General features: G+C 39.1%; 1 protein-coding gene across 1 annotated transcript in view; it reads right to left on the bottom strand.

Annotated features, from left to right (window-relative positions):
- The window catches only part of col9a1b (collagen, type IX, alpha 1b), a 70,975-nt gene that overhangs the window by 18,908 nt on the left and 24,895 nt on the right, over positions 1-27,172 (bottom strand). Inside the window, exons 11-28 of the mRNA XM_036583440.1 lie at positions 27,004-27,039; positions 25,512-25,535; positions 25,344-25,397; positions 22,789-22,842; positions 19,005-19,040; positions 18,844-18,900; positions 17,601-17,654; positions 13,715-13,768; positions 13,576-13,629; positions 13,419-13,472; positions 12,052-12,105; positions 11,804-11,857; positions 11,043-11,096; positions 10,876-10,929; positions 6,530-6,574; positions 5,773-5,826; positions 5,632-5,685; positions 4,466-4,519 (exon numbers count right to left, since the gene is read on the bottom strand). Coding sequence (XP_036439333.1) covers positions 4,466-4,519; positions 5,632-5,685; positions 5,773-5,826; positions 6,530-6,574; positions 10,876-10,929; positions 11,043-11,096; positions 11,804-11,857; positions 12,052-12,105; positions 13,419-13,472; positions 13,576-13,629; positions 13,715-13,768; positions 17,601-17,654; positions 18,844-18,900; positions 19,005-19,040; positions 22,789-22,842; positions 25,344-25,397; positions 25,512-25,535; positions 27,004-27,039 — 900 coding nt within the window. The remainder of the gene's footprint in view (positions 1-4,465; positions 4,520-5,631; positions 5,686-5,772; positions 5,827-6,529; positions 6,575-10,875; positions 10,930-11,042; positions 11,097-11,803; positions 11,858-12,051; positions 12,106-13,418; positions 13,473-13,575; positions 13,630-13,714; positions 13,769-17,600; positions 17,655-18,843; positions 18,901-19,004; positions 19,041-22,788; positions 22,843-25,343; positions 25,398-25,511; positions 25,536-27,003; positions 27,040-27,172) is intronic.

Below are 27,172 nucleotides of genomic sequence, written 5' to 3'. Positions count from 1 at the left end.
GTGTGTCTGTGTGTGTGTGTGTGTGTGTGTGTGCACACCATCTTTGATCCCTGAGCGTCTGTGTGTGAGTGAGTGTGGGGAACAGAGGGCTCTTTGAGACGACGGCGCTTTAAGACAGTGTCTGCTTACTGTGAAAACATTTCTCTCGCAGGATCCCATTCAGGAATTCTGTCTCCGGAGACAGCCGCTGTTAGCGTTCTCCCCTGAGCCATCAGCACATCTCACTCTCTCTCTTTTCTCTGTTTACTTTCACATCCTTTCCATTCTGGTCCTCTTGAAAAAACAGCCTACTAAAGGTGCATGATTCATTCATCTGAATAAAATATACTTCAGCTGAACAATCATTGCCAAAAATAAGCAAAGTACATTAACTGAAGGACACAACTGTGTTGCAGTAACACACAGGGTGATTCAAAAAGATTCATCTGATTTCAAAGTACCATATTTCTACAACCGTGAGAGGGGGTCATAGAGACTGTCAGTGGAAGATGGCTCCCTTCAGTCTGAGGGGAGATGAGACCCCTGAGCTGAAAGCGTTCTGCGTTCTCCACTTCAATAAGAGTGAATCCGTCATAACTGTGCAGTGTGATTTCCGTGGTCAGTGAAGCTCCAACAGCTCAGAGCGTTCGTCGTTGGTTCCACAACACTGGATGATCTCCGAAATCGCACCGAAAGAGCCGTGAGTGCAGCGACACCCGACATGCTCAATCCAGTATGGGATGAGTTTGACTATGGTGTTGATGTTGTCTGTACAGCTGGAGGAGGTTCAGACTGAGACCTTGTACAATTACATAATAAACTTTATGCTCACTTAAACCATGCATGCAAAAAACTGCATTTCACTCTTAATCTGATTTGAGCTCTCGAAGAACTGCAGTAACGGGGAGGATTTAGTGATTCTGAGGCTCCAGGCAAAAGACAGGAATGCACATTTTTAAATTAGTCACACATTTTGGAATATTATAAGATTATTTAACTTATTTAAAGAAATTTGTACTTTAAGTAAACTAGTAAACTAAAACTATCTCAATATATTGTCAGATTTTTTGCTTCACTTTGCTTGTTTTAAGAAGTGTGCTTGAAACGAGTGGCAGTTTCTGCCAATAGTGAGATCATTTTACTTAAAGTACAAATTTCTTGAAATAATCTTATAATATTCTTACAGTGATTCCAAAATGGGTCACTAAAAAAAATCCTTTCTTTTGCCTAGAGCAATGTAAATTAAAGTAATGAGAAGTGAAATTACTTTTTTTCCAGTAAACACTCTGCGTACGGTCTGCCGAGCCTGTTCACTCAAAAGAGGCCCCGAATGTAACTCCCGTTAGGATGAAGCAATCTGAACCAACAAAATACGCTACATATCTTGACACGCTGCTCAATACTGTACACCACCATCCTGATGAGACGTCGAGTGACTGAGTGAAGGGGTACGGGGGTCTGCACCCGGAATCTGCAAATGGAGGTTAAACGTCGCAGGGGCATCCCAGCTTGTTCGAAGCTCCATATACTGAGGAGCACATTGTACACTGTTTCATTCAGATTGCTTCGTCCTAGAGAGAGTTATTGCAGAATATTCAGGCCTCTTTCTAGTAAATCTCCCTGTATAATACCATATATATATATATATATATATATAAATATTTGGGTGACTAGACTCGCTACAGTGAACTTTAAGGCTGCAAGAATTTTGTTTTTTTAATTTAAATGAAGACGCTGGCAAAAAAAAACAATGCAGGCTCTCACAAAATGGCACGAAAAAAAAAACTACGTCACCTGTGACAAGTGCAGCTTTTTCACAGTGGTAATTAATTACCTGGACACTAGGGGGCAGTGTTGTTGGAGGTGAGTGTTATCTATCTTCAGAAGAAGCAGGTCTGAGCAAATCTTTCTTGTTCTTGTTTGGGGAGCTGTTTACTTCTGTTCTCAAAGTGAGTAACTGGTTTGCGTCTGTGAGCTTCAGACAGCAGTTTAATCTTTGGTGTCTGAATTATTGTCTGCATTTCTGTTAAACTGAAGGGTCAGTTTGTTGGCCGATGCACAGAAACTCCTCTGATGGATTTAAAGTCAGCACGTCCTTCCTCATTGGTGGACTCTGCACGGAACAGACCAGCTGTTGAACTGGATCCCATCTTTTCTAGACAGACTGAGTGGATTAATAATTGAACATTTCGGGTTCCCTCACACGCAGGTATGACTGATCTTTTTCATGTACTTTGAGGACAGATTTTTAAAAAAATGCCCCCATAACTGAGTGTGTGAGGTGTAAACAGAGTGATTTGGAGTGGTTTGGTGTGAAATGGTTCAGATGTCTTTACAGTGGTGGTGATAGGAACCAGGGGTCGCCATGACTACAACACAGATATAGACATTTTATTTACTATCCAGAACCACCAGTGAACCTACACGAGTCTTCTGAGTTTATATGGAATGTTGATGATGGAAAATAGTGGAAAATCTGAAATCATCAGTTTTCTTTAGGGACTATTTTGCCTCACAGCGCCCTGCATGTATCCCTCCACCATGAATGGAGTTTAAGGCCAAAATCTTCTCAAAACTATCATAAAACAGTGTCTCAGTTATCAGGCAGTGAATTCATAACCATTTCATGTAGGAACTTTCTGTGAGGGAGCTTTTAGAGGTGGACGTCTGGTTCCTATCACCACCACTGTGAACGATTCTGAATGCTACATTGACCCCTTTTTGGTAGAGTGTATAAAACCTGAATGGCAGGTTCAACAACCTTTTGCAATAGTTTTTGGGTAGTTTTGAGAAGATTTTGGCCTTAAACTCCATTCATGGTGGAGGGATACATGCAGGGCGCTGTGAGGCAAAATAGTCCCTAAAGAAAACTGATGATTTCAGATTTTCCACTATTTTCCATCATCAACATTCCATATAAACTCAGAAGACTCGTGTAGGTTCACTGGTGGTTCTGGATAGTAAATAAAATGTCTATATCTGTGTTGTAGTCATGGCGACCCCTGGTTCCTATCACCACCACTGTAGAGACATCTGAACCATTTCACACCAAGGGCTCAGCTTTCTGGAAACAGGGACAATAAACATTCCACCTGTTAATTTTCCCATTTCCCACATTCCACCACAGTATTCTGGCCCTGATCTTTAGGATTTGTTCTTTATAAATTGTTAGCGGAGGTATCCGTCAGGCTTCCTGATTTCTTTCCTTTTTCTGTTTTAAAATGACCAGCCAGTCGAGAAAACGGCAAAGCACGAGAAAAGATTTGCATCATGTTTTCTTCACAGCATCTTTCTTGATTTTATATTCATAATCCTTTGATACTGGTGGCTCATTCTGGTCTACTGCCTTTACAGTTCATATAGAAAACTCAGGCAAACCAGCATGTGTGACTAAAATAAGTTGTAGCTATTATGGAGTAGGTTTTTCACTGTCACTAGACACAAAACATAGATACATGAGTAAAGCAAGCCCTGAGCAGGAAGGTGACTCAGGCCTGTCACTGTGGGTGGGCCTTGGGGGGCCATATCCACCCAATTAGATGAATCTGCCCATCCAAAAATAGTTTGGTTGGCGTATCAATTTTTATAGACTTAATGAAAACAAAACTCTACTTTTTTTGTGGTGGAAAACTTAACAGTTGTGAATCTGAAAAGAATGTTTTTTGATTGACAAGCCATTCCAGCCAATACACACATACAAATAACAAAAACATCTTAAATCCAGTCAATATATCTATTTCTTCAGGAGATTATTAACCTGTGCTCGTACACTTTTACTTGTTTTAAGTCATTCTACCTCATGAAAGTGGCACAATTTTACTTGTTTTGAGAAATAATTCAGATAATTTTGCTTATTTCAAGAAATAATATTTGAAATAAGTAAAATTATGTACAACTGGAACTCTTTCACTAAATAAAATGACTTAAAACAAGTAAAAATGTACAGAAACAGGTTGAATAATCTTATAATATTTTTACAGCCATCTCATAATGAGGAATATTAGATGTATTGACAAGATTTAAGAGGTTTTCACTTGCTTAGATGCATTTTTTGCAGTGTAGGCTTCTATATTAAGAATGGTTAGCCGGAAATGACTTAGTCCATCGTTTTAGTTTTTTCCAGCATCAGTTCTGTGGTGTTCCAGATGGGGGGGGTGCTCAGATGCCTCTTTAGGGGTAAAAAATGTACACACAAGCCCAACAGGTCTTTCTAGTCTGACGTGGTCGCCCACAGGTCTTCTAAAGCATCTAAATTACGTTCCCATCATAAGTGATCCGATACTTCGGCTGGATTAATAGAATAGTACATCATAACCAAGATGGTGATTCATTTAATTTCATATGCTATTGGAAAGTCATCGACTCGCTGATAGAAATCTACAGTAAAAAGATTCAGATCTGAGGCAACTAATGAGACCGATCGCACTAGAACTACCGATAGCAGTAGAACGTGTCACACAAACTCTATGAGAGGTACAGCACTTACTCTGGCTCCTGGTTTCCCCATAGGTCCAGTTGGCCCTTGCTCTCCTCTGTCTCCCTAAACAGAAGCAGAGATAAAGCATGTAAACAATAATATCAGACATAATATTTTAACCCTTCTCGATCACGCTGGCATCATCAAACAGGGTTTGGTTCAGGACATCACAGCATAAAAATAAAGTCACACTGAGCATTTCTGCCAACATGTGATTCCAGAGCCGCACATGGCTCTTTTACTGCCCTGTTGTGGCTCCACAGCCGAATTAGATTAGTAGGTAAAAATAAAATAATCCTCCTTTACAGTAAAATAAAGCTCTGCTGATCGTTCAACACAGTTTAACAATAAATGGTCTTAAACTCTGGAGTTAATGTAGAACTGCTGATTCACCCTTTAACCCTGAAGATCAGCGCAGACTGCTGGTCACCATAGCAACGCACCAATCTCGCCTAGCTAGTAGCTAAAGAAACGGCAAAGAGAAGGATTTAGGATGAACATCAATAATTTGGAGACGAATGGGCTTATCTGTGTTTATAATCACTCCAGCTGGTTTCCTGATACGTTTAATCTGCAGTGAGAAACTGACAAACACTAAAAAGTCGTGAAATTGAAGTCGGCTTATATTTCACCAGCATCTTGTTTGAATTTTCTTCACCTTAAATGGTGCAGCAGCTACATTCTGGCACCTCAGGCACCATTTAAGGTGGAACCGGAAAATTCGAACAAGAAGCTGGTGAAAAGTTGAACGTTGAGAGACATTTTACAAGAAACTGTTCTACTTTTGAGGAAAAGTTTCCTACCAGAGATGCGAGAAAAGCAGCTACAGCTGAGCTAAAGTCTGTATTTTCAGTTATATTTTCTCTTATATATTTTTATCTTATAATAGTACATTAGCACACACTGAGACATATTTACAGCCAAGATAAAATGGATATTAAATGTTGTGGCTCCCAAGGTGGTTTGATTTTTGTTGAAAGAACAAAATGGCTCTTCTGAGCATTTGGGTTGCGACTCCTGCCTTCCTGACAGTTGCGTCACTTGGAAGTTGCTATTTTTTATGAGGTATATAAAGGCAAAATCAAAAGTCTTCAAAAACGGCCAAAATATTCCCAAATCATAGGTGTTAATACCAGATCCATAAAGTAGATATTGTAAAGAAAGTAATCACTCACTGGTCCACCAATAGGTCCAGCAGGTCCAACTTCTCCCTGTTCTCCACGTTCTCCCTGGTTAGAAACATGAACCGTGAGTCAGATGATCTCAATGTTCTGCCTTTTAATGCTCTGTTATCAGGCAGGTTATTACCAACTCACCTGTCTCCCAGCAGAGCCCATAGTTCCAATGAGGCCTGGCTGTCCAGCATTACCCTGAAATTAGAACAAAACAAGTGAAACTAGCTACCAGGGTTGGGTGATACGATGATGCATCATCTTTAGCGCGATAAACTACGTCACAACATTATTTTCTCAGCATGTCACAGATATGGTCAGTATTTCTAGATCTGCCGATTGCAAACTTCATAAAATCTGAGATTTAGACTGATTCCAGAGAGTCTGTAAACATCAAGCTTCGGTGATACTCTGTCAACAATCGAAAAATCAGTGTTTAAAGAAAGAAAAAAAAGTTTTAAGCAAAATTATCTGTCAAAATAGTGAGAAAATTTTACTTTATCTCTTAAAAAAGATGCATCTTGTCCTGTAAATAATCTTATTATCCTAAAATCATTTTTTTTTAGCAAGAACTAATATATGAATCTTGTTTTAAGGATCATCTAAGTCTAAAGTTAATACAAGGTACAAAGTTTCTTGTGAACTTTGCTTTAAAATAAACAGTAACATCTTAAAACTTTAATCAATACTGCAATGCTTAAAATAAGACACATCCCTGAAAATACTTCTCAAACAATAAGAAGCTGCCACAGATGTTTTCAATGTGGCTCCTCCATATTCATAACAAAAATGACGTTGAAACGGCCACCAGTGATGCCTATTTCCACTAAAACTGACTGCGTAGCACTCTACTGGGCCCTGAGTGGAACATAACTGGTTGCTGATGGTCTGCGTCACTCACCTTCACACCACTAGCTCCCTTCGGCCCTGGAACGCCAGGTAAACCCTGCAAAACCACAGATAAGAATGTCAGGAATACAGTACAGAAATACTCGTTATTCTGCCAGATCTAAAAACAAGAACCAACGTATGATCAGAATTTCGCTTGGCATGTTACGCACTCTGTGTCCTTCTGTGAGAACCTTAAGCCTACCTGTATGCACACTAGGGGTGGGAATCTCTAGGCACCTCACGATTCGATTAGATTACGATTCAGAGGCCGCAATGCGAATATAAAACGGTTATCGATTATTTAAAGCAAAGTATTTGTAATGATCCATAATGAATTTACTTCAATATCTTTTATTAATAAATCAAATGGAAGTGATGTGGCAAGTGAACTGGAAGACTCTCATTCACTGCTCTTGTTTGGAGCACGAGACGCTGCTGCCACTCATCTGTGATAAAATGCAGTTACGGTGACATAAGATCCAGTGGCTGTGGGTGTCCACGCAGCACGTTACAGCTATTCTACCTGTTTTCTTTAGTGATTTCATAACTTCGGTTTTGGTCTGGTTGTAGAGAGCTGGGGGGGGTCGCTGTGTCAGTAAAATCTCTCTAAAAAGGGACGCTGTATCTCGGCTCCAAAGTGTGCAACAAAGCGCAAAAGCCCTGGTTCTCAACAACTGAGTACGGACACAAATCCTTGGCAACAAAAGTTGCGACAGAGTTTGTAGTTCACTTGATCGATGGTCCTCTGGTTGGCAGCAACTACAACCGGGCAGAAAACAAGTGGAAACGTAATATGGTTTTCTCCCATAGAAACTCCATACGCTAGACCAGGGGTCGGCAACCTGCGGCTCTTTTACTACCCTGTTGTGGCTCCACAGCAGAATCAGATTAGTAGGTAATAATAAAATAATCCTCCTTTACAGTAAAATAAAGCTCTGCTGATCGTTCAACACAGTTTAACAATAAATGGTCTTAAACGCTGGAGTTAATGTAGCCTCTACCTGCTAGTCCACCTAACTAGTAGCTAACGAAACGGCAAAGAGTGAGTTTTAAGACAAACATCAGTGATTTGGAGACGAATGGACTGATTTGTGTTTATAATCACTCCAGCTGGTTTCCTGATACGTTTAATCTACAACAAGAAACTGACAAACACTAAAAAACCATGTGAGACTTAAGTCAGTTTCTCGTTCGTATTCTCCCGTTCCACCTTAAATGGTGCAGCAGTTACATTCTGGTGCCTCAGGCACCATTTAAGGTGGAACGGGAAAATTCGAACAAGAAACTGACTTCAGCCTCGTAAAAAGTCGAACACTGAGAGACATTTTAGAAGAAACTGTTCTACTTTTGAGGAAAAGTTTCCTGCTGGAGATGCGAGAAAAGCGGCTACAGCTGAGCTAAAGATTAAAGCAAAGTGAGTCTGTGTTTTCATTTGTATTATATTTTTAGCCTTTACTAGCAAATTAACAAATACTGAGACACAATTTTCCAGCCAAGATAAAATGGACTCAGAATGTTGCAGCTCCCAAGGTGGATTGATTTTTGTTGAAAGAACAAAATGACTCATTAACATTTGGGTTGCGACCCCTGCACTAGCTTTTAATGTAGTGTGTCCCCACAGACTGTCTCGGCGCTGCACGCCCACACTTTACAAAGGTCCGCCTTTTGCGTTCCGTCAACATTGCGATTCAATTCATGTTTAGAAAATCGATTTTTGACATTTGTGAATAGATTCAGAATCATCTACGTCCGCATCGCGATGCATCCAAGAGTCGTTTTTCCCCCCACCCCTAATACACACACAGGCATATTTACATTCAACAGCTACTTAACAAACCAGGTAAACTCACACACTATTTTCCTACACACTACCACATTTTATTCAAAATGCTGAAATTCTTCAAGCTCTAATAATCAAACGCAGATCTGTTTGGTTACTTAAAGACAGGACAGTCCAAACAGCATTAATTGTTGGTTAAAGGAACTATTAACACTATTTTTCCGTGCAAAAATATATGCAAACTAGTTTTGACCCAGTATAAATTCTGAAGCATTTACACATAAATTTTCAGATATACATTATAGAAATTTCCTCCTCATCAATTATGGCGTATTCACTGTTTTTATCATTGTAACTTTTTAAAAGTTCTCGCACACATTTGACAGCACCACAACTTTACGATCACGTTGGTAGCTTCCATCTGGCCATAAATGAAATATCTGGGGAGCAATCACCCCTTTCTACATTTTGCTTACTTTTTTAGGTGTTTTTGTTGCTTTGGTATATTTTGTTGGTGACAATGTTGCAAAACGTGGTTAAGTTTTTGAGGATTTGGGGACCTCTCTGGTGGAAATGCGTAACTGCACACAACGTGCGGAAGAACGTTTTGCTTTACAGAGCGACTCTCAGCTGCGCGCTGTCACCATATTTTAGCCTGTTTTAATTCTCCCCACTCAGCAATGCTACTTCTTTTAATTTGAACAAAAAATCTTACATAGTGCAGCTTTAAATTACACGGTTACTGCATAAAATTACAATAAAAATGCTTTTTAATACTTTTTGAGATCTCAACAAAGCAAAAATGAATTTCCACAGCAGAACTACGTGGATATATACTTTGCGATTGCAGTCTTTGCAGAGTTTGACTTTACTTGTTTTGCCACATTCTAGTCCTTTTTGGTTGTTGTTTTTTTGGAATTTTTGGTTTCTGGACTATTCTTCAGTAGTTTAATACACAGTGACTCTTCAGCCTATCTTTAGTCAGTTTCTTTGCCCCTCAATCTGATTCAGGTCCTTTTACACATTGGGTGTGTCTCAAAACCTAGGAGCTCTACATGGACAGCATTTTACGTCACATTATGCGCTCCCGACAAGAAGGTTGTCCCAGTTCTTAGATATCTCAAATATGCTGCCTACTGAGGTCTCATTTTGGCCCAATATCAAGAGAGCATCGGATGTTTCCTCAGCCGCTGAGGCAATCCCACGATGCAGCGCGGCGCAACTTTTGTTTGAAGATGGCGGGCAGAAGCGCTTCACCAAGCAGCGACGTCATCTTCAAATGTAAGTTATTCTGATTTTCTGGGGTTTTTATCTGTTTTCTAGTCATAAAGGTGCACAAATAGCCGATACTTTCCGCGTTTGACCACAACTATTGTCTATTTTACTGTTTCACTCAGAGCAAATACAGTTAAAATCGATATATAAACTGTCAGAGCAGATCCATGTGGGCTAACTGTGATTCTGACGGCTGAGGTAAGTAAACGCCGGTCTCATGCAGTGGGCGAGAACAAGCGGCGACGTCGCTGCTGTCTAACTAGAGCGTCTCATTTATCTGCCTTATAAGGACAGATGACGGTTGGAACGCTGCCTACTTAGACAGCTGCCTATGTAGACAGCGGCTACTTAGAGAGCTCACTAGGTTTTGAGACACACCCACAAAGTCCACAGGTCAATTCTGATACTGAGTTGATCTGATACTTTTTGATAATACAGCTGCACAATATAGATTAGATGTGCAAGGTCTCCTATTAACACTGCAGTAAAATCACTTCTTTTTAGTATGAGTGCAATATTGTGACATTCTGAACTGATATGTTTTGTCTTCTGCCCTTCTTTTTTCAGACTCACAGCTTTACAGCGTGTTTAATATTCAAGTCTCCTTTATTTCTATAGCACATTTAAAACTGCCGGCCAAAGTGCTGCACAATAACATCGACCACTACTTACTAATCAAAACTACAAGATACGTTCAACAAGGAAAACAGCATGCATACAAAAACAAACCAAATAAACACACACACATGCGCACACACACACACATTTTCTAAGCCACTTTATCCTTCTGGGGGGTGCTGGAACCTAACCCAGCGGTCTTGGGTTTTTAAATTTGACTTTAAAACGTCTATCAACTTGTGACGCAGTTTGATTTACCTTCCCGACGATCTGGTTGACAGATACTTTAATATTCTGCAGTAAAATCACTATTTTTTGATAAATGCACAGTTTTATATACTCCACACTGATTTATTTTGCTTTCTTGGACTGTTCATGTGAAATAACCATGTGAAAAAATGTATAAATGGCTGAATTTCAGTATTCAGAGTTTACACCTTGGGCCGTTAGCCAAGTACTCGAGACAGGTGAGAAGCAACAGATCTAATCGGTTAATTTGGCCACTTCAGGCTTGTACTTTCACAGCTGCATACAAAAAAAATAAAAAGAGACTTTTATATTGTGCACAGTTACGCATTTGGCCATTAATCATCACCCCATTCGCCCAGATTTTCAAATAAGCATCTTTTGAGCATTTTACATTTACTGGAGTGTATGTGACAGAGAATGTGGGTCAAACTTACGGGAAGCCCTTGCTGTCCGACCTCCCCAGGAACTCCAGGTTTGCCAGGGCTACCCTGTAAGAGAATGCCGTCATCATATAATGAGCTTCATGATATTTATAACTTGGTTGCCGCTTTAAATTGCTATGCTTTATATCTCAGATAACACCTATTACCAATTGTTATACCTTAGATCCAGGCATTCCAGGAATTCCCTCACGCCCATCTACACCCGGCAAACCCTAAGAATAAGAAAGAAATCATGATGATTGCATTTCGCATCAAAGTAATAAAAATCACTATAATGTACAACCTTGACTGTATAAAAAACTGTATGATAAGTTACTGTATAAGTTTTTTCCACTAAGAAATGTATTTTTAACAGCATGTTATCAGGCAAAATAACAGTCTAAGAACAGGTCAACTGATTGTAATAACTGTATCAATACAGAATTCAACTGATGGTAGTAGTCACACAGTACTGTGCGAAAGTCTTGGGCTACTAACTATTTATCTTGGCATTAAGTTTGTTTCTTTTCCAGTTAAAACAATATATAACATTACAATAAATACAAACAAGATTTTTATTTTTTAATAAGGCTTGGTTTTCTTTTCTTAATTCTGTCATTAAATGGATGTTCCATCAGCTGGACGCTGGACGGTAACGGTCAATCCTCAAGGAGAGGTCTGGAAATGACACACTAACACATATAAAACTACAATGTGTTGTTTAATTATATATATTGTGGGTTTTTTTCTGAACAAATAAATTCTTACTGCCCACATAAACAAATTTACATGGTACTCTATGTGCGCATGTTGAGTTTTTAAGAGTGGCTCAATACAACAGGCCTAAACCAATCAGATTTTGGACGTGGAACCATCTGCTTTTTAACTGGGACAGTTCAAGGTTCACTGTGCTCAGTCCGACGCGCTGACATGTACTCACTCCCTCTCCTTTCGGCCCTGGAAGACCGGTGTTGCCTCTCGGTCCTTGGGATCCCTGAAAACAGAAATTTTCGTTCACAATCCCAGCTTCGCATACATTATCTCTCTACTACAGTACAGTGACGGACATCACATCAGCTACTTCAGTAATCCATCTGTGAAACGCTTTCACTTGTAATGGATCTACATTGGGTGCATTACGGTGTTTGAAATGAACAGAATAACAGTAGCGCTCTCAGTCATACATACTTGTTCACCCCTGGGGCCCGTCTCTCCCATCAGGCCCCTCTGGCCACGGTCACCCTGCAAGAACGAAACAGCACACGTTTCAACCTATAGTAAATCGCTCAGGTTTAACGTTTCAATTTTTATGATTATATGACCCCTTGCCCGAGTTTTATAACCTAAGAAAAGCTCCATTTGTTTGAATTGTGTCTTGTAGTTACTGAATAATAAGCCTCAGTATGTAATAATCCTGGGGTTAAACACATACACTCTGTAGCTAAAGGTATGTGAACTCCTGACCATCACAACTATGAGTTGTAGGACATCCCAATCCTAACTATGGGCATTAAGGTGGTGTTGCCCCACCCGTTGTAACTCCTAGACGGTTCCATTTCACAGTAATAACACTTACAGTTGTCTGGGGCAGATCTAGCAGAAAATTCCACAAACTGACTTGTGGCAAAGGTGGCATGACGGTGCCACGTTTAAGTAACACTAGTAATGATAATAATAACAATAAAAATAATATCTTTATTTATAGAGCACTTTTTCACAGTGTTGGAAGCTTAAAGTGAAGCTGTAAGTATTAATTCAAAATCATTGACAATGACTCAAGTTAAAAAGATAGAGTTTTAATGAAGCGCTGAGTTAAAGAGCTGCGTTTTCAGATGTTTATCAAAAGTGAGCTCTGAGCTCGACTGTCTAATAAAAGGTGAACTGAGCTCCACAGTTTAGAAGCAGAATAACTGAAAGAGTCTCTCCACGTTTTCTGTATTTTACTGAAGGTGTTCAGAAGGTCAGAATCAGGAGCTTTAAAAACCAGCAGCGGAGCTTTAAAATCTCTCCTAAGTAAGAGCTCTTCAGTACAACCCATTCTGTAACGGGTGTGGCATAAAACTCCTGAACGCAATAATTAGGAGGCGTGTCCACATACTTTTGGCCACATAGTGTATATCCAGATAAGCATATCTGACGCATAAACATATGATGAACACACCCATTCATATGCACTTTATGACATAAAGAATGTTTTTACGTTTAATTTGTGTTTCAGTTTCATGTTTAAAGCATTAATTAATATACAACATATCTCAAACTGCCTCTGAATTTCAGATTATAATAATGTAATATTATTATTATTATTATTATTATTATTATTATTATAGTAATGACAGGGACAGTTGACCCCCTCCCACCAGCTGCTATGTTTCTCCAACAGAACCCAAATAGTGAGGCTTCCTAGCTTAACTTTTTCCACTGAAGTGTTTTTGTTCTCTTTGAAACACTGTGCATGGTTTAAACCTATTACTCTGTCACTTGTCAAAACAACAGACAGATTACTCAACTACTACTATAACCAAGAGTGAAGCCCTTGTGACAACAGAACTTACAGTGGCACCTGCAACTCCCTGAGGACCTGGATCTCCATCGTTGCCTCGAGGTCCCTGCAAGAAAACCAGAGCGATTCACTGTTTTATACTTTTATTACCAAAACAGTGTGTCTCCCATGGGGGGCACCATCAATAATCTTATGAAATCTTAACTTGCCATCTCTCCTTTGGCACCCATCATCCCTGTAGCCCCTCGGATTCCCTGCGGACCCTGATCAGACAAAAAGGAGCTATTAATTTTCTGTCTTTCAGCCTTAGTCAGGCCGAAGATGCAGTACAGAGGGTGAAACACTCACAGTCGGGCCTTGGGATCCAACCTCTCCTGGGGCTCCCTGATCTCCCTCCTCTCCCTGACACATGGAGGAAAGGTTATTTAATCATATTCATAAATGACAAGAGTGTAACAGAATGAGACGTGGCTGTAATGCACATTTAAGGCTGCACAATATATCGCTTATCAGTCGTTAACCAACAAATCAACAATTGTTAGACCGATACTGTTGGTTAACCCCTTTTCACCGTAGACATAAAATGCAGTTTCTTTTTTGGTGGTCCCTAAAAACAGGCCGTTTTATCTTAGCATGGAAGATCTTGTGCAGAGGTGTGAGTTATTTTTCACAGCGAAGAGGTCTCCGCCCTCCTCTTTTGCCCATCATTGCTCGCTAGCAGCCCAACATAGACATTACATTTTACACACACCCAACAGACTCAGCAGCGTCCTAATTCATCTGATAACAGTTACGGGGAAAAAAATCATTTTATTGTATTCATTAAAAATATCTGAGTCGATTTCCATTTCACTAGAGTGGCTTTAATTTCCAACAGTTATTGGAAACGACTCCAATAATCATTTCCAATAAACACCCGTTCATATCTACACAGGCAGGTTTATTTTTCAAAGTTTTGTACACAAGGGCACAACAGGCAACTGGTTCCACTCGACAGGCCTCCTAAAAAATTAAGGGTGCAGCTAAAAACAGTGGTGTTCATGACCGGATCTCAAATCTAACTCAGCCCAGTTGTGCCGTCTGTGATCAAGAGCTGAGAATGAGAATGTAAACTGCCACACCATTACAGAAGGTGCTTGACAGGTACTTAATAAAGGTACATGGCAGGTACAAATACATTGTCCAGCACTGCAGCTGGACGTGACCCACTCTTTATACACTGAACACAATGTGGAGTCCAGATAGTCATTATTGTGATATATTTTGTTGTGATAAACCACATGCTTTTCCGAGGGCATCGTGAATATCACGACCAACTGTCTGTTTCATTACAAAGGGAGCATAATTAGTCATGTTGAATTGGATTTTGTGCAGTACAGTATGTGAAATATTTGGTAATAACTGTATTCATAGTTTTTAATGGGAGCTTTTTAATACGGCACTACTAAATGCATCATGTCTAATTCCAAATATCGTAATAAGTATCCTATATCGTGGAAAGCCCCTCACACTTCCTCACTGTCATAATAGCAGTTGCTGAATAATTGAATAATAAGCTTTCAGATTACTGATTAATAAGGTTCAAAGATTTAATAAATGAAATGCTATTGTTTACAATGACACCAAAAAAAGTAATCATATTGGGCTGTAGTGAGAACCTAAATAAATGGTACAATACACACAATATATACAATTCTGCATGAACAGTCTGAAGCTAAAAGCAGTTCCAGGCTAAAAAGGCCTGATTAGACCTTTTATTCAACAAGAATCTATAATGTGTTTTTTGTTGATTGCATTCTATTAGTTCAATGCTGGTCCCAAAATTTGTCAGACTGCATAGCTCACTGAAGGAACAGGAAAAGAATGACTTGAGAATTGCTGACTTAGGCCCAGTCCCATTTCACCCCTCGCCCCTACCACTCAGCCCTTAGCCCTCTGTTTTGTGCGTTCTCGTCTAGGTGTAGAGTGTCCTGATTCTTGTAGAGATAGAGGGGGAGGGTGAAGTGTTGGGGCTACATGACCCTCCAAACAGAGGTTTTTCAGAGACTCCAAACAGAGAGTTATGAGAAAAAAAGAAAAACCGGCAAAATGGCTGAACAAGAGACCATAGAAACCCACAAATGTGAGAATTTTCTGTTAAAAAATGACAATAACCATCGTATTATCTTAGTTTAATGTTGTTTCAGTGTATTATGTCGTTTTCTTCATAACAAGCATAAAAAATCACAAGCAGCATGCTAATAGCTAGCTAGCTAACTTTCCCGTTCCACCTTAAATAGTCCAGCAGTTCTGACGCCTGAAGCGCCAGAATGTAACTGCTGCACCATTTAAGGTGGAACTGGAAAATTCAAACAAGAAGCTGGTGAATATCTGACTTCAGCTTCATATCACTGAAGAATTAGGGGTGGGTGATAATAAATAATTGCCCCCCTCTTTGAAGTCATATGATTCCCTAAATGTAACTAAAGCCCAGCAGTGAGGAGCTGAACTTTACCCTCCTCTGCTGTCACTGCAGACTGGCAGGGTCGCCTACAGAGCAGCGCTGGTAGCTGTTAATGAAGTGATGCTCTTTTTATTTGAGGGTCCCATTTCAGAGGGACGATTTCAACCACTACCCTGGAACTCGAAAACTAGGGGTAGTAGTAAAAAGAAGAAATGGGACTGGGCCTTAATTTTTAAGGCGTAATATAGAATACTATATGCAAAAGATATACACAAAAGACTGTCTACAAAGAGACTGGCTTCAAGCCAGATGGTAATAATAAGTAATATCTTGAAATATAGCACACTTATTTATTGTTTTCAGTAAACAGTAAATAATAAGAATCATACAAATAGATTCTTGTATCATAACCACTGCTGTAATGACTCTCACTGTGCACTTTAGACCGTAAACACTGCTGCTGCTCCTAGTCATGTTTATACTCACTGTGCTGTAACTACCTCATACCACTTAGTGCAACACCTGCTTTCAGGTAAATACAACAAATCTGTCTTATATGCGGATGTAAATATGCAAATAGATATACTTCTATTTCTACTCTAATACTTTGACCTATGTCTATTTTTTTATTTCTGCCTAATTTATGTCTATTTTTATTTCTATGTTTATTTCTGCATGATATATGTAAGTTTATGTGCAATTATATGTGTTGCTACTGTAACAATGCAATTTCCCTTCAGAATCATTAAGTTATATCTATCTGTCTATCCACCTGTCTGTCCGTCTATCTGTCCATCTATCTGTCTGTCTATCTATGTATCTATATATGACAGAGCTCAGAGTCGAAGATCACACCCAGGTTTCCTACTTCATCTTTCTTTTAAAAATATGGTTCTTTAAGGGTTCTTTAGTAAAAAGAATGGATCTATATAGAACCATGAACATTCAAAGAACCTTTTGCACGATTAAACGGTTCTTCAGATTGATGGAGAATGTGTTGTGTACAGTTCTATATAACACCAAAAAAGGGTTCTTCTATTGTTGCAAGCTTGGCATTTTAACAATAGAAGAACCCTTTTTGGTGCTATATGGAACCATTTTCAAAAAGGTACTATACAGAACCATATAAAACACATTCTCCATCTGAAGAACCATTTTACCATGCACAGAACAACGTAAGTATGCAAATAGTTATTTGAGTGTTCATGGTTCTATATAGAACCACTGTCTTTACTAAAGAACCCTTGAAGAACCGTCTTTTTTTAGAGTGAGGTTTTGTGTACGAAGCAAAAAAGCCGAGCTTCCTCTGAATTTTAGCCCAGAGGATCAGCATTTCAGTTTTTTCTTGATGTAGTGGTAGAATGTTTTGTGACCTTCACTGAAAAAAATCAGACTCAATTTTACACAATTTTAGAGAAAGTGCAGCTTTTAGACTGAGCGATATGAGCTGTAGATTCAGGTGGTGATTTAATCAGATAAACTAAAAATGTTCCAGAAACTTGTCTTTAGCTGTAGTGCAAACAAGCTGATTGTTTTTTTTTCGTCTAAATTAATGATCATCTCCAAATGATCACAATCAGGGGAAAAAAATCTATAAACATTAAAGACGATCATTACAACTTACCCTTTGTTAGCGATTCTAAAGGTTGAAGCCTTAACCTTTATGTTTATATCTGATTTTTATTGCTACATAGTTTTCGCAGGTGAACCACTCGTGTTATTGATAGTATCAGTTTTTTGGGCTACAGACAGTTGCTTTAACTCGTTTTAAAAAGGCTGGTGATGTCTTACCTTGTGTCCCTGTTTACCGGGTTCTCCAGCCTCCCCCTTCACTCCTTTGTGACCCTTACAGGTAAATAAGATGGTACGTGATTATTACACTCAATTACAAAACAAGCTAGAAAAGTGCATTTTCTGAGGAAATCGCAGCGACTGCGCAGCTGCAGAACAGTTACTATGGTGTTTCAGGTGGTAGCAAAGGTGTTGATAAGTGGTTGCTTTGGTATCCCGTGTGGTTGCTAGGGTGTTGTTAGGCGGAACTTAAGAAAAAGAAGGAGTGGTGGTGGTGGAGTGTAAAAACTTTGTCACAGGAAACAGAAAGTGGAAATGTTTTTTTATAGGATTTTAAATTGGGACGATGAGGGGCTTCAGATGTGGTCCTCCCCCCAAAATTCAGTTATTCCTATTCACCTCATACATGCTGCTAGGGTATAGCTAGGTGGTTGCTAGGGTGTTGCTAGGTGGCTGCTACAGTATGCCAAGTTGTTGCTAGGTTGTTGTTATGGCATGCCAAGTTGTTGCTACAGTGTAGCTAGATCGTTGCTATTGTATGTCAAGTGGTTGCTAGGCGGTTGCTAGGGTGTTGCTAAGTGGTTGCTACGGTATGCCAAGTTGTTGCTAGGGTGTAGCTAAGTGCTTGCTAAGGTGTTGCTAGGTTATTACTACGGCATGGTAAGTTGTTGATACAGTGTAGCCAAGTGGTTGCTAGGGTGTTGCTAGGCGGTTGCTAGGGTGTTGCTATGTGGCTGCTATAGTATGCCAAGTAGTGGCTAGGGTGTTGCTAAGTGGTTGCTATTGTATGCCAGCTGGTTGCTAGGTGGTTGCTATGGTTCCCCGCTTGGTTATTAAGGTGTTGCTAATGGACTTTTATCAACATGACGTAAGTTGGGTTCACAAACTTTTGCACCCCATTCATTCCTTTGGGAAAAAAAAATATTTAACAATTCTACGAAAACCGTACATCCAATGAAAAAGCTCTATAAAAAGCACACCTTTCCTAATCAGACCCAACATTCCGGAGTTGGAACAGTGTCCATATCTCAAAAACAGTGGAGAAAAATCCAGCAGAAAAAATATATAAACAGAATAACAGTCGTGTCGCGGCATCAGAAATCTGAATGGAAGATTTTATGTATTATATTAAAAGACAGTGTGTCCAATAAACAAAGAAGACCATAAACAGACGTGCTATTTCTCTGCGTAAGTGCCTGCAGAAGTTTGTGTCTGGCTTTTACAGAGCCTGTTCCGTACTTACTTTCATGCCAGGCAGTCCAGGATGGCCAGGCGCTCCAGGTGGGCACGCATTGGGGCACTGAAATACAGAAGGGAGACGTTAATATGTTTAACACTCAGATCAGAAGCCACATGAAACATATTCAGGTTCATACAGTAGAAACTGCTGTAAATGGGTTTTACCAGCTCCATTGTTCCACCCAGCACTCCTGCAGCACCCTGGAACCAAAGAGGAGCATGTTTTAGGGTTAGACTCTGGATAGCTGAACAGCACCAATGCTATGATGGCATTACAACATCCAATCCAGTGGGTTTGTTAACATTCTGTATAATGTTAGTTGTGACATGACAGATAGTGATAATGGTGCCTTTGTGAGTTTGGAGCATGTCCTCAAAAATGGTGGTAGTATGAGAAGAGACTGAATGACTGAAGGAGAGGAGAGCCTGGGTTGAAGTTCTGAGTGGATTCTGCTTTGAGCTAGAAGGCCAGACACCCTCTTTTAAAAGCAGGACACACAGGCAAGGCAAGTTCATTTATATAGCACCTTTCATACACAGCAGCGGTTTAAAGTCCTTATACACAAACACAGAAAAACAAAACCATTTAATACCATTAATAAAAAACTTCTCTTGCCTATTCTATCATGAGATCAGACACCTCAGATCAGGCTTTTACAAAAACAAAATTAAAAGAAAGTACAAAGTACATAACGTAGAACAGGGCCATATTAAAAATCTCAGCCAATCTGTGGGCCAGCTGTGTTCATTTCATTTTTTTACTCAACATTTTGGCACTAAACGGGCCACTGTTTACTCAAAATACATCAAAACTGGAACAGGAAAATAGGCACTAAATACTCAAAAATAATTCTAAATAATAATAATAAAAATTATTTTTATTTATATAGCACTTTTCATGCCAGTGGCAGCTCAAAGTGCTTTACAGACAGGTGATATAATAGTTATACAAGAAATCATTAGTATTTATTTAGAATCAGAAGAAAATGAAAAAGATCAAATTAAAAGATAAAAACCACGAGACGCAGCGTTTTAATTAAAATGCTAACTTAAAGAGATACGTTTTTAGATGCTTCTTAAAAGTGAGCACCGAGCTTGACTGTCTAATAAAAGGTGGAATTGAGTTCCACAGTTTAGAAGCAGAATAAGTGAAAGAGTCTTCTGTATTTTACAGAGGGTGTCTGTAGAAGGTCAGTATCTGCAGATCTTAGATTACATGCTGGATCATAAACAGACAGACAGTCTGTGATGTAAGTGGTGCTTCAAGGTCATTTTGAGCCTTAAAAACTAGTAGCAGAACTTTAAAATCTATTCTGAACGATACAGGCAGCCAGTGCAGCTCTATTAAAACGGGAGTGATCTGATCTCTCTGTTTGTTTTTGTTAGGAAATAAAAATAAACAGTTTTAGGTAGTTTTTTAAAACTGCCTATTTGCTTGAACTAGACTATCTTTTCTTTTTGTGTAACCAGTGACCCACAGATTGTTGTTAGAGGAGAGGGGATCAGAGCACACACTATGTTGTAGTGCATGCTGAGGACTGTAGTGCATTTCGGGGTGAAACGGGCTAAAAGGAATAGAAAATTAAAAAATTTTGTGGGCCGAACAGGACTGTGTCACGGGCCTGACTCGGCCCGCGGGCCTTGTGTCTGACACATGGGACGTTGAATAAAAACATAACAGTAAAAATACAAAGGACTTTTGGACAAAGGGTGTTATAAATATTAGCTCATAAAGGATGAAGTGCAGTAAGAAGAGGGTAAAAACATAAAGGGAATTAAAAGATAAAAGGTTAAATGCAGTAAACAAGACAGTTTCGACATCATTTGAAAATGCCTGTTGTTCTTTACACTGTGTGAGTAAATTTCATGATGAATGAACCAAAAGAAACGACACAAAATGATGTGGGAAAAATTCTGGTTCCATTGACTTACATTAAAAGTATGTTTATTCCTTCTCCTGTAAAGTTACCATTTTAGAGATACGAGGTTTTGCTCTGACAACAGTGATATACATAATATATACATAGTACTACCTCTAGCCCTTCATCAGCGGTCAGTTCCTGACCACAGGACCACTGTTGGCTGGACGCTTTTAGATGGGGGACTATTCTTGTCTATTCACCTCATACATGCTACTACTATGTTAGTGGGTCACCCAAATAGTATCTGGTCAGTGTTGGTGCTATGGTGGTCCCTTTCCATAGATGGGTGGGGTAAAATTTGGTGGACAAATTGTGCAGCAACAGATTAAATATACTCAGTAATTGTAAACCTACAAAGTGCACTGAAAGGGTTGGTGGTAAAATAATAGTCAGTGAGTGCAGATTAGGCCTGGGCTATATCTAAAACTATTTAGCTCAATATTTTCTAGTTAAAATATCATAATTATTGATTATGCCCCCCCACAACCCCCAGAAAAACAGATACACAAGGTCTGCTGCAGCTTTGATCTACTTTCTATTTTATCTTTAGTGGATATGCCTTACCGATAACAGTTAATGAGACCACGTGTTAAATAATATCATATAGACCAGCCTAATGTCTTTTGAAAACTCTGACCTGTCGTTCTTATAGACGTTACTGCACACACAGGCATTCGTGAGCTCCTTCTGGTGTGGGTTCATGACAAATTGTGTGCTAATAGCGCTCCCTGCTGGAGGTACTTCAGACCGCAAAGGGTTTCCAAAGCTGTTTGCACACACTTTACATATTAAAAACAGTAGTTTGTCCTTAAAGCAGAGGTTTCATACATTTTTTAACTACCAGGACGCTTAAGCTGTATAGAAAATACTGCTTATCACACAAGTAGAGACAGCGGGGAATTTAATGTATCATAGGAAGACCCCATTATAACTGTGTTTTAACAGTAAAAATGAATAAAATATTACATAAACATATTATTTAATATTATTTCTTACGTTTTCTAATGCTGTTTCCCGGCCGTATATTACCGGCCAATATAGAACCAACTACAGCACTTTCTTCATCAATCTGAGAAACCATTTCACCATGCAGAGTAACATTTAAGTCCTTTGAGTGTTCATAGCTCCATACAGAACAATTTTCTTCACCCTTGAAGGACCATTATTTTCGGAGGGTGCATTAATAGCAAAAAGAGTTCTATATAGTACCAGTTCTTTGGCTTGGCTTGTAACAATAGTTGGAACCCTTTTTGGGTGCTAAATAGAGCCCTTTTCAAAAAGGTTCTATATAAAACCATCTACAGCACATTCTCCATCAACCTGAAGAGCCATTTAATCATGCCAAGGGTTCTTTGAGTGTTCATGATTCTATATAGAACCATTTTCTTTACTAAACGTCCCTTGAAGAACCATAATTGTGTACACTCTTACAAAAAGAGAGTTCTATATAGTACCAAAAAAAGGATTCTTTGGCTTGTAACAAAAGCGGAGCCTTTTTTGATGCTATACTGAACTCTTTTCAAAAAGGTTCTATATAGAACCATCTACAGCACTTTCTCCATCAATCTGAAGAACACTTCACCATGCAGAGTAACATTTAAGTCCTTTGAGTGTTCATTTTTCTATGTAGAACCGTTTTCTTTACTAAAGAACCCTTGAAGAACCATAATTTTTAGAGTGTACACTCTTATAAAAAGAGTTCTATATAGTACCAAAAAAGGGTTCTTTGGCTTGGCTTGTAACAAAAGTGGAACCTTGTTTGATGCTATATTGAACCCTTTTCAAAAAGGTTCTATATAGAACCATCTACAGGACATTCTCCATCGATCTGAAGAGTCATTTAATCATGCCAAGGGTTCTTTGAGTGTTCATGATTCTATATAGTACTATTTTCTTTACTAAAGAACCCTTGAAGAACCATCTTGTATAGAGTAGGTACCTAAGAAACCAACACCTCAGTGTACATTAGGAGTGCAGGCGGAGAGTGATCAGTTGTTCGTATAGGAACAGTAAATGAATGTACTTACGCGAGGTCCTACTGGCCCCTGGGGTCCCTGTGGCCCTCTGACACCCATGGCCCCCTATAAGGCAGGAATACAGCTGGTCACCTTCATGATCAATCAGAATGACAGTGCCTGTCTACACGTATCTGTAGACTGTAGTCTGTAGATTGCAGTATCATAGGAATGTACTGAATATCTGAACAGCTGAAGATGCTTCATTACCACAGTCTGAAACTACATTCTTCACCTTAACTGTCGAAACAAGCTCTGTTTGGTGCATCTTCAGAGTGCAAGACAGAGACTGAAGTGACAAACAAGCATTTTATAACTAGAATAATGTCCATGAGTTCTGTCTGTAGAGTCCAGAGCCGTATGCGGCTCTTTCACTGTCCTGTTTCGGCTCCACAGCAGAATTAGGTTTGTAGGTAAAAGTAAAATAATCCTCCTTTACAGTAAAATAAAGCTCTGCTGATCGTTCAACACAGTTTAACAATAAATGGTCTTAAACTCTGGAGTTAATGTAGAACTGCTAATTCACCCTTTAACCCTGAAGATCAGTGCAGACTGCTGATCACCATAGCAACACAGACAACAGTCTCGCCTAGATAGTAGCTAACGAAACGGCAAAGAGAGAGATTTAAGACGAACATCGATAATTTGGAGATGAATGGACTGATTTGTGTTTATAATCACTCCACCTGGTTTCCTGATACGTTTAATCTGCAACCAGAACGTGACAAACACTAAAAAGTCATGGAGCTGAAGTCGCTTCTCTTTCGCCAGCTTCGTGTTTGAATTGTCCCGTTCTACTTTTGAGGAAAAGTTTCCTGCTGGAGATGCGAGAAAAGGAGCGATACCTGAGCTAAAGCTTAAAGCAGAGCAAAGTAAGTCTGCGTTTTCATTTATGTTTTTAGGCTTTACTAGTACATCAGCACATACTGAGACAGATTTACAGCCAAGATAGTAAAACGGTCATTAAATGTTGTGGCTCCCAAAGTGGTTTGTTTTTTTGCTGAAAAGACAAAATGGCTCTTCTTAACATTTGGGTTGCGATTCCTGGCCTAAGCAGTGCGTTACTCATTGAAAGCTGCAGTAAGTACACTGTGGTGCCGTGTTCAGCATATTTTCCTTCATATAATCTATTCGTTTATCTAATGTCGTGTTTTGAATGTACACTACGTGTCCAAATGTATCGAGACACCCTTTCTAATCAGTGAATTCAGCTACTGGTGTATATTTGCGGTGACTTGTGTGCTACAGCGCTCCCTGCTGTATTACTGACCCCAGCGTTTGACTGCGCACAGTTTGAATCTCCATAGAAAAGCACTTCCAGTAGGACAAGACTCTCTGGAACAGTCACACCAGTTAAGCCCATTTCACACTAGACGGGGTAAAAGTGTCGCACCATGCTGTGCTGTGCGCAATACACCCCATATTAATCAGTGTAGCCTTTCACACCGACCACAAGTGATTTTTAATGCATGCTGGCAGTTTCTAGGCTGAACAGTAAAGAAATGCAGTGTTAATGCTATAATATGCAGCCTTGGCTAATAAACAAATTAACCAATGTAGTTTTACCTCAAGTCAAAGTCAAATTTTTATTGTTTTCCTCTTGTTATGTTGTCTACATGAAGTTTATTAAACAATAAACAGACAGTAAATAGATTTATATCAGACATGCAGTGCAAGCAAACAGCTTTTTGCGTCTACGTTAGAAAACTAAGCGCCACAGAGTGGTTCCGGATTACTACGTGCACTGTGGCCAAGCGCAGGCAAGAGGGGTATAAAGCCCCCCAGCATTGGGCTGTAGAGCAGTGGAACTGTGTTCTCTGGAGTGATGGAGCTCCAATACCTTTGGGATGAGTTGGGAGATCCAGAACTGACCATCCAACATCAGTACCTGACCTCACTAATGCTCTTGTGGCTGAATGCAATCAAATCCTCAATGTTTCAACATTTACACTCTTACAAAAGATGGTTCGTCCAGGGTTCTTTAGAGAAGAAAATGGTTCTATATACAACCATGAACACTCAAAGAACCCTTTGCATGAGTAAAGGGTTCTTTGCATCATGAAAGCGTTCTTCAGACTGATGGAGAGCCGTGCTATAGATGGTTCTATATAGAACCTTTTTAAAAACGGTTCTATGTAGCACCAAAATGGTTCTTCTGTTGTTATGGTGTGAAGCTTATAACAACAGAAGAACCCTTTTGGGTGCTAAATAGAACCATTTTTAAAAAGGTTCTATATAGAACTAGAGCATGCACATTTTCCATCAATCTGAAGAACACTTTCATGATGCAAAGAACCCTTTACTCATGCAAAGGCATTCTTTGAGTGTTCATAGTTCTATATAGAACACTTTTCTTGACTAAAGAACCTTTGGAGCACCATCTTTTTTAAAAGTGTAGGCAAAATTTTGTTTGGGACGATTTTAACTATTTTTAGGAAAGTATACTTTGGGTCAATTTGCCCAATTTGGGAAAAACGTGATGTTGTACGCTGGTTTAATCTACACTGATTAAGTATGAGTGATCAGCATTTGTAGCTTTAAAAAAAAAGAGTAAATCAGATACTTACAGGGGGACCAACTTTACCAAGTGGGCCCGGAAGTCCACCAGGCCCAGGTGGTCCCTGCTCAAACAAAGAGAGATATAAGATGTTGAAAATACTGGTCGAGTTCATTCATCCATGTTTTGTGGCAGATGGCTTTGTATTAGTTTGAGGCAGGAAGCAGGAAGAACTTACAAGAGGTCCATCAGGTCCAACACCCTACACAGAAGAGAAAGAGGATGAATTTAAAAAGCCTGTTCTTTATATATAAACTCAGTACTGAAGTAATATGTATCAAAGTTCTGCTTGTTCAAAATAAGACTGCAATAGCACAGTTCTACCACTAGATGTCACATTTTTCCACATGTTGAACACATCACATCATGAGTGGTGTCTGACTTTTACTTCAGCTTTAATACATACGGGTCATTCTACATGTGGAGAATGACCCACAAAGGCTTAAAAAGATGCTTAAAATATCAGGCACAGCTCCAAAAGTCAGTTTGTACATTTACACAGTTGAACTAAGACTAAATAACACTTTTTCCTTATGATTTCCCTGATTTTTCTTTTTTTATCCTGTTTCATAGTCGCCCTGCATCTGTAAAACAGCTCATCACAAAAACAATTTTCAAACCATTTTTAATATAAAACAATATTTTTAAGAGGTTTAACTTAGAAATTTGTATGAAACAGATTTATGTTTACTTTTTATATCATTAACGTTATGCTACATTTAAAAAGTATGTATTTTATTTAAATAATTCATCTGTCACAGAGGTTTTGGTCACTGCTGTTATCAGGACTCTTGTATTACATTTTAACACAGTATTTTCAGCTCTATTAAACTGCTTCTTTGGGTCGAGGCTCATCAGAGAGGAAGCGTCTCAAGGCATGGGAAGGCGAGTCACACTCGCTCACTATATTTCATTAATTTATTAATAATTTTGTTCATCAGGCAGCCCAGAACTTCTATGTGTCACTGGTGTTTTGTGCTTTAATGGCTGGGTGATTAAAATGTTGTCAAAATAATGTCAAATATCATTTTTATTACTTTTAATTAGTTACACAAGCTCATGTGATGCCCAGTGAGTCAGCCAGTTTACAGAATCCTCAGTTTTAACCAGAATGTCACTGGAGTCACAGTCACTGGTGTTACTCCATATTCATACAACACCAGTGTAACATATGTTTGGAATTAAGCTCTCCTCTTTGCATATATGATAACAGGAGATGTTAATGGACACATTAAGATGACTCAGTTTTGGGATGAAAGAAATTGATGTTTTCCTGAATTCTCACTCCAAATGGAGAATGTCCCTAATATTATTTTTGAATGTTTGTTGTGGTGCAATCACTCTTTAATAACTTTACTCCAGTATTAGTTTGTCGCTGCTGATAGTCCTATAAGATAGTGGCCTTAAATCATTCTGTTATTACACTTTGCTATTAACTGTAGAAGTTGATGTTCATTCTTAACAGCTCTATAATTAACAGTCTGTTCCTTCAACGACTGGAATAAGAAATAAGCTATAAAACGTACTGTGTTTACAATCGTCACTGAGACTTCAATACTGTAAAAACTGCCTTTTCAGTTCACTACTGTGCTTTACTCACAGATTAAGTTGTAAATTTTACAGTATTTTTATCCAGCAGTCGTTTCAGAAGAAGACAGGTTCATACTTACAGCTTCTCCACGAGGTCCAGGTTTACCAGGTTCTCCCTAAAACACAACACAACAATAATAACTGCAAGAACTGTAAGCAATAAAGGAATAAACAGGTTATCATCTTGAACTTTCAGTATCAGCCATGTGAACAATCTTTTCGCCTAAGACAGGAAATAATTGCCTCAAA

The sequence above is a fragment of the Colossoma macropomum genome, unplaced genomic scaffold (assembly GCF_904425465.1).
Source record: "Colossoma macropomum unplaced genomic scaffold, Colossoma_macropomum, whole genome shotgun sequence".
Lineage (NCBI taxonomy): Eukaryota > Metazoa > Chordata > Actinopteri > Characiformes > Serrasalmidae > Colossoma > Colossoma macropomum.
The sequence above is the reverse complement of the archived record's forward strand: the minus strand, read 5'-3'. Positions and strand labels throughout refer to the sequence as shown.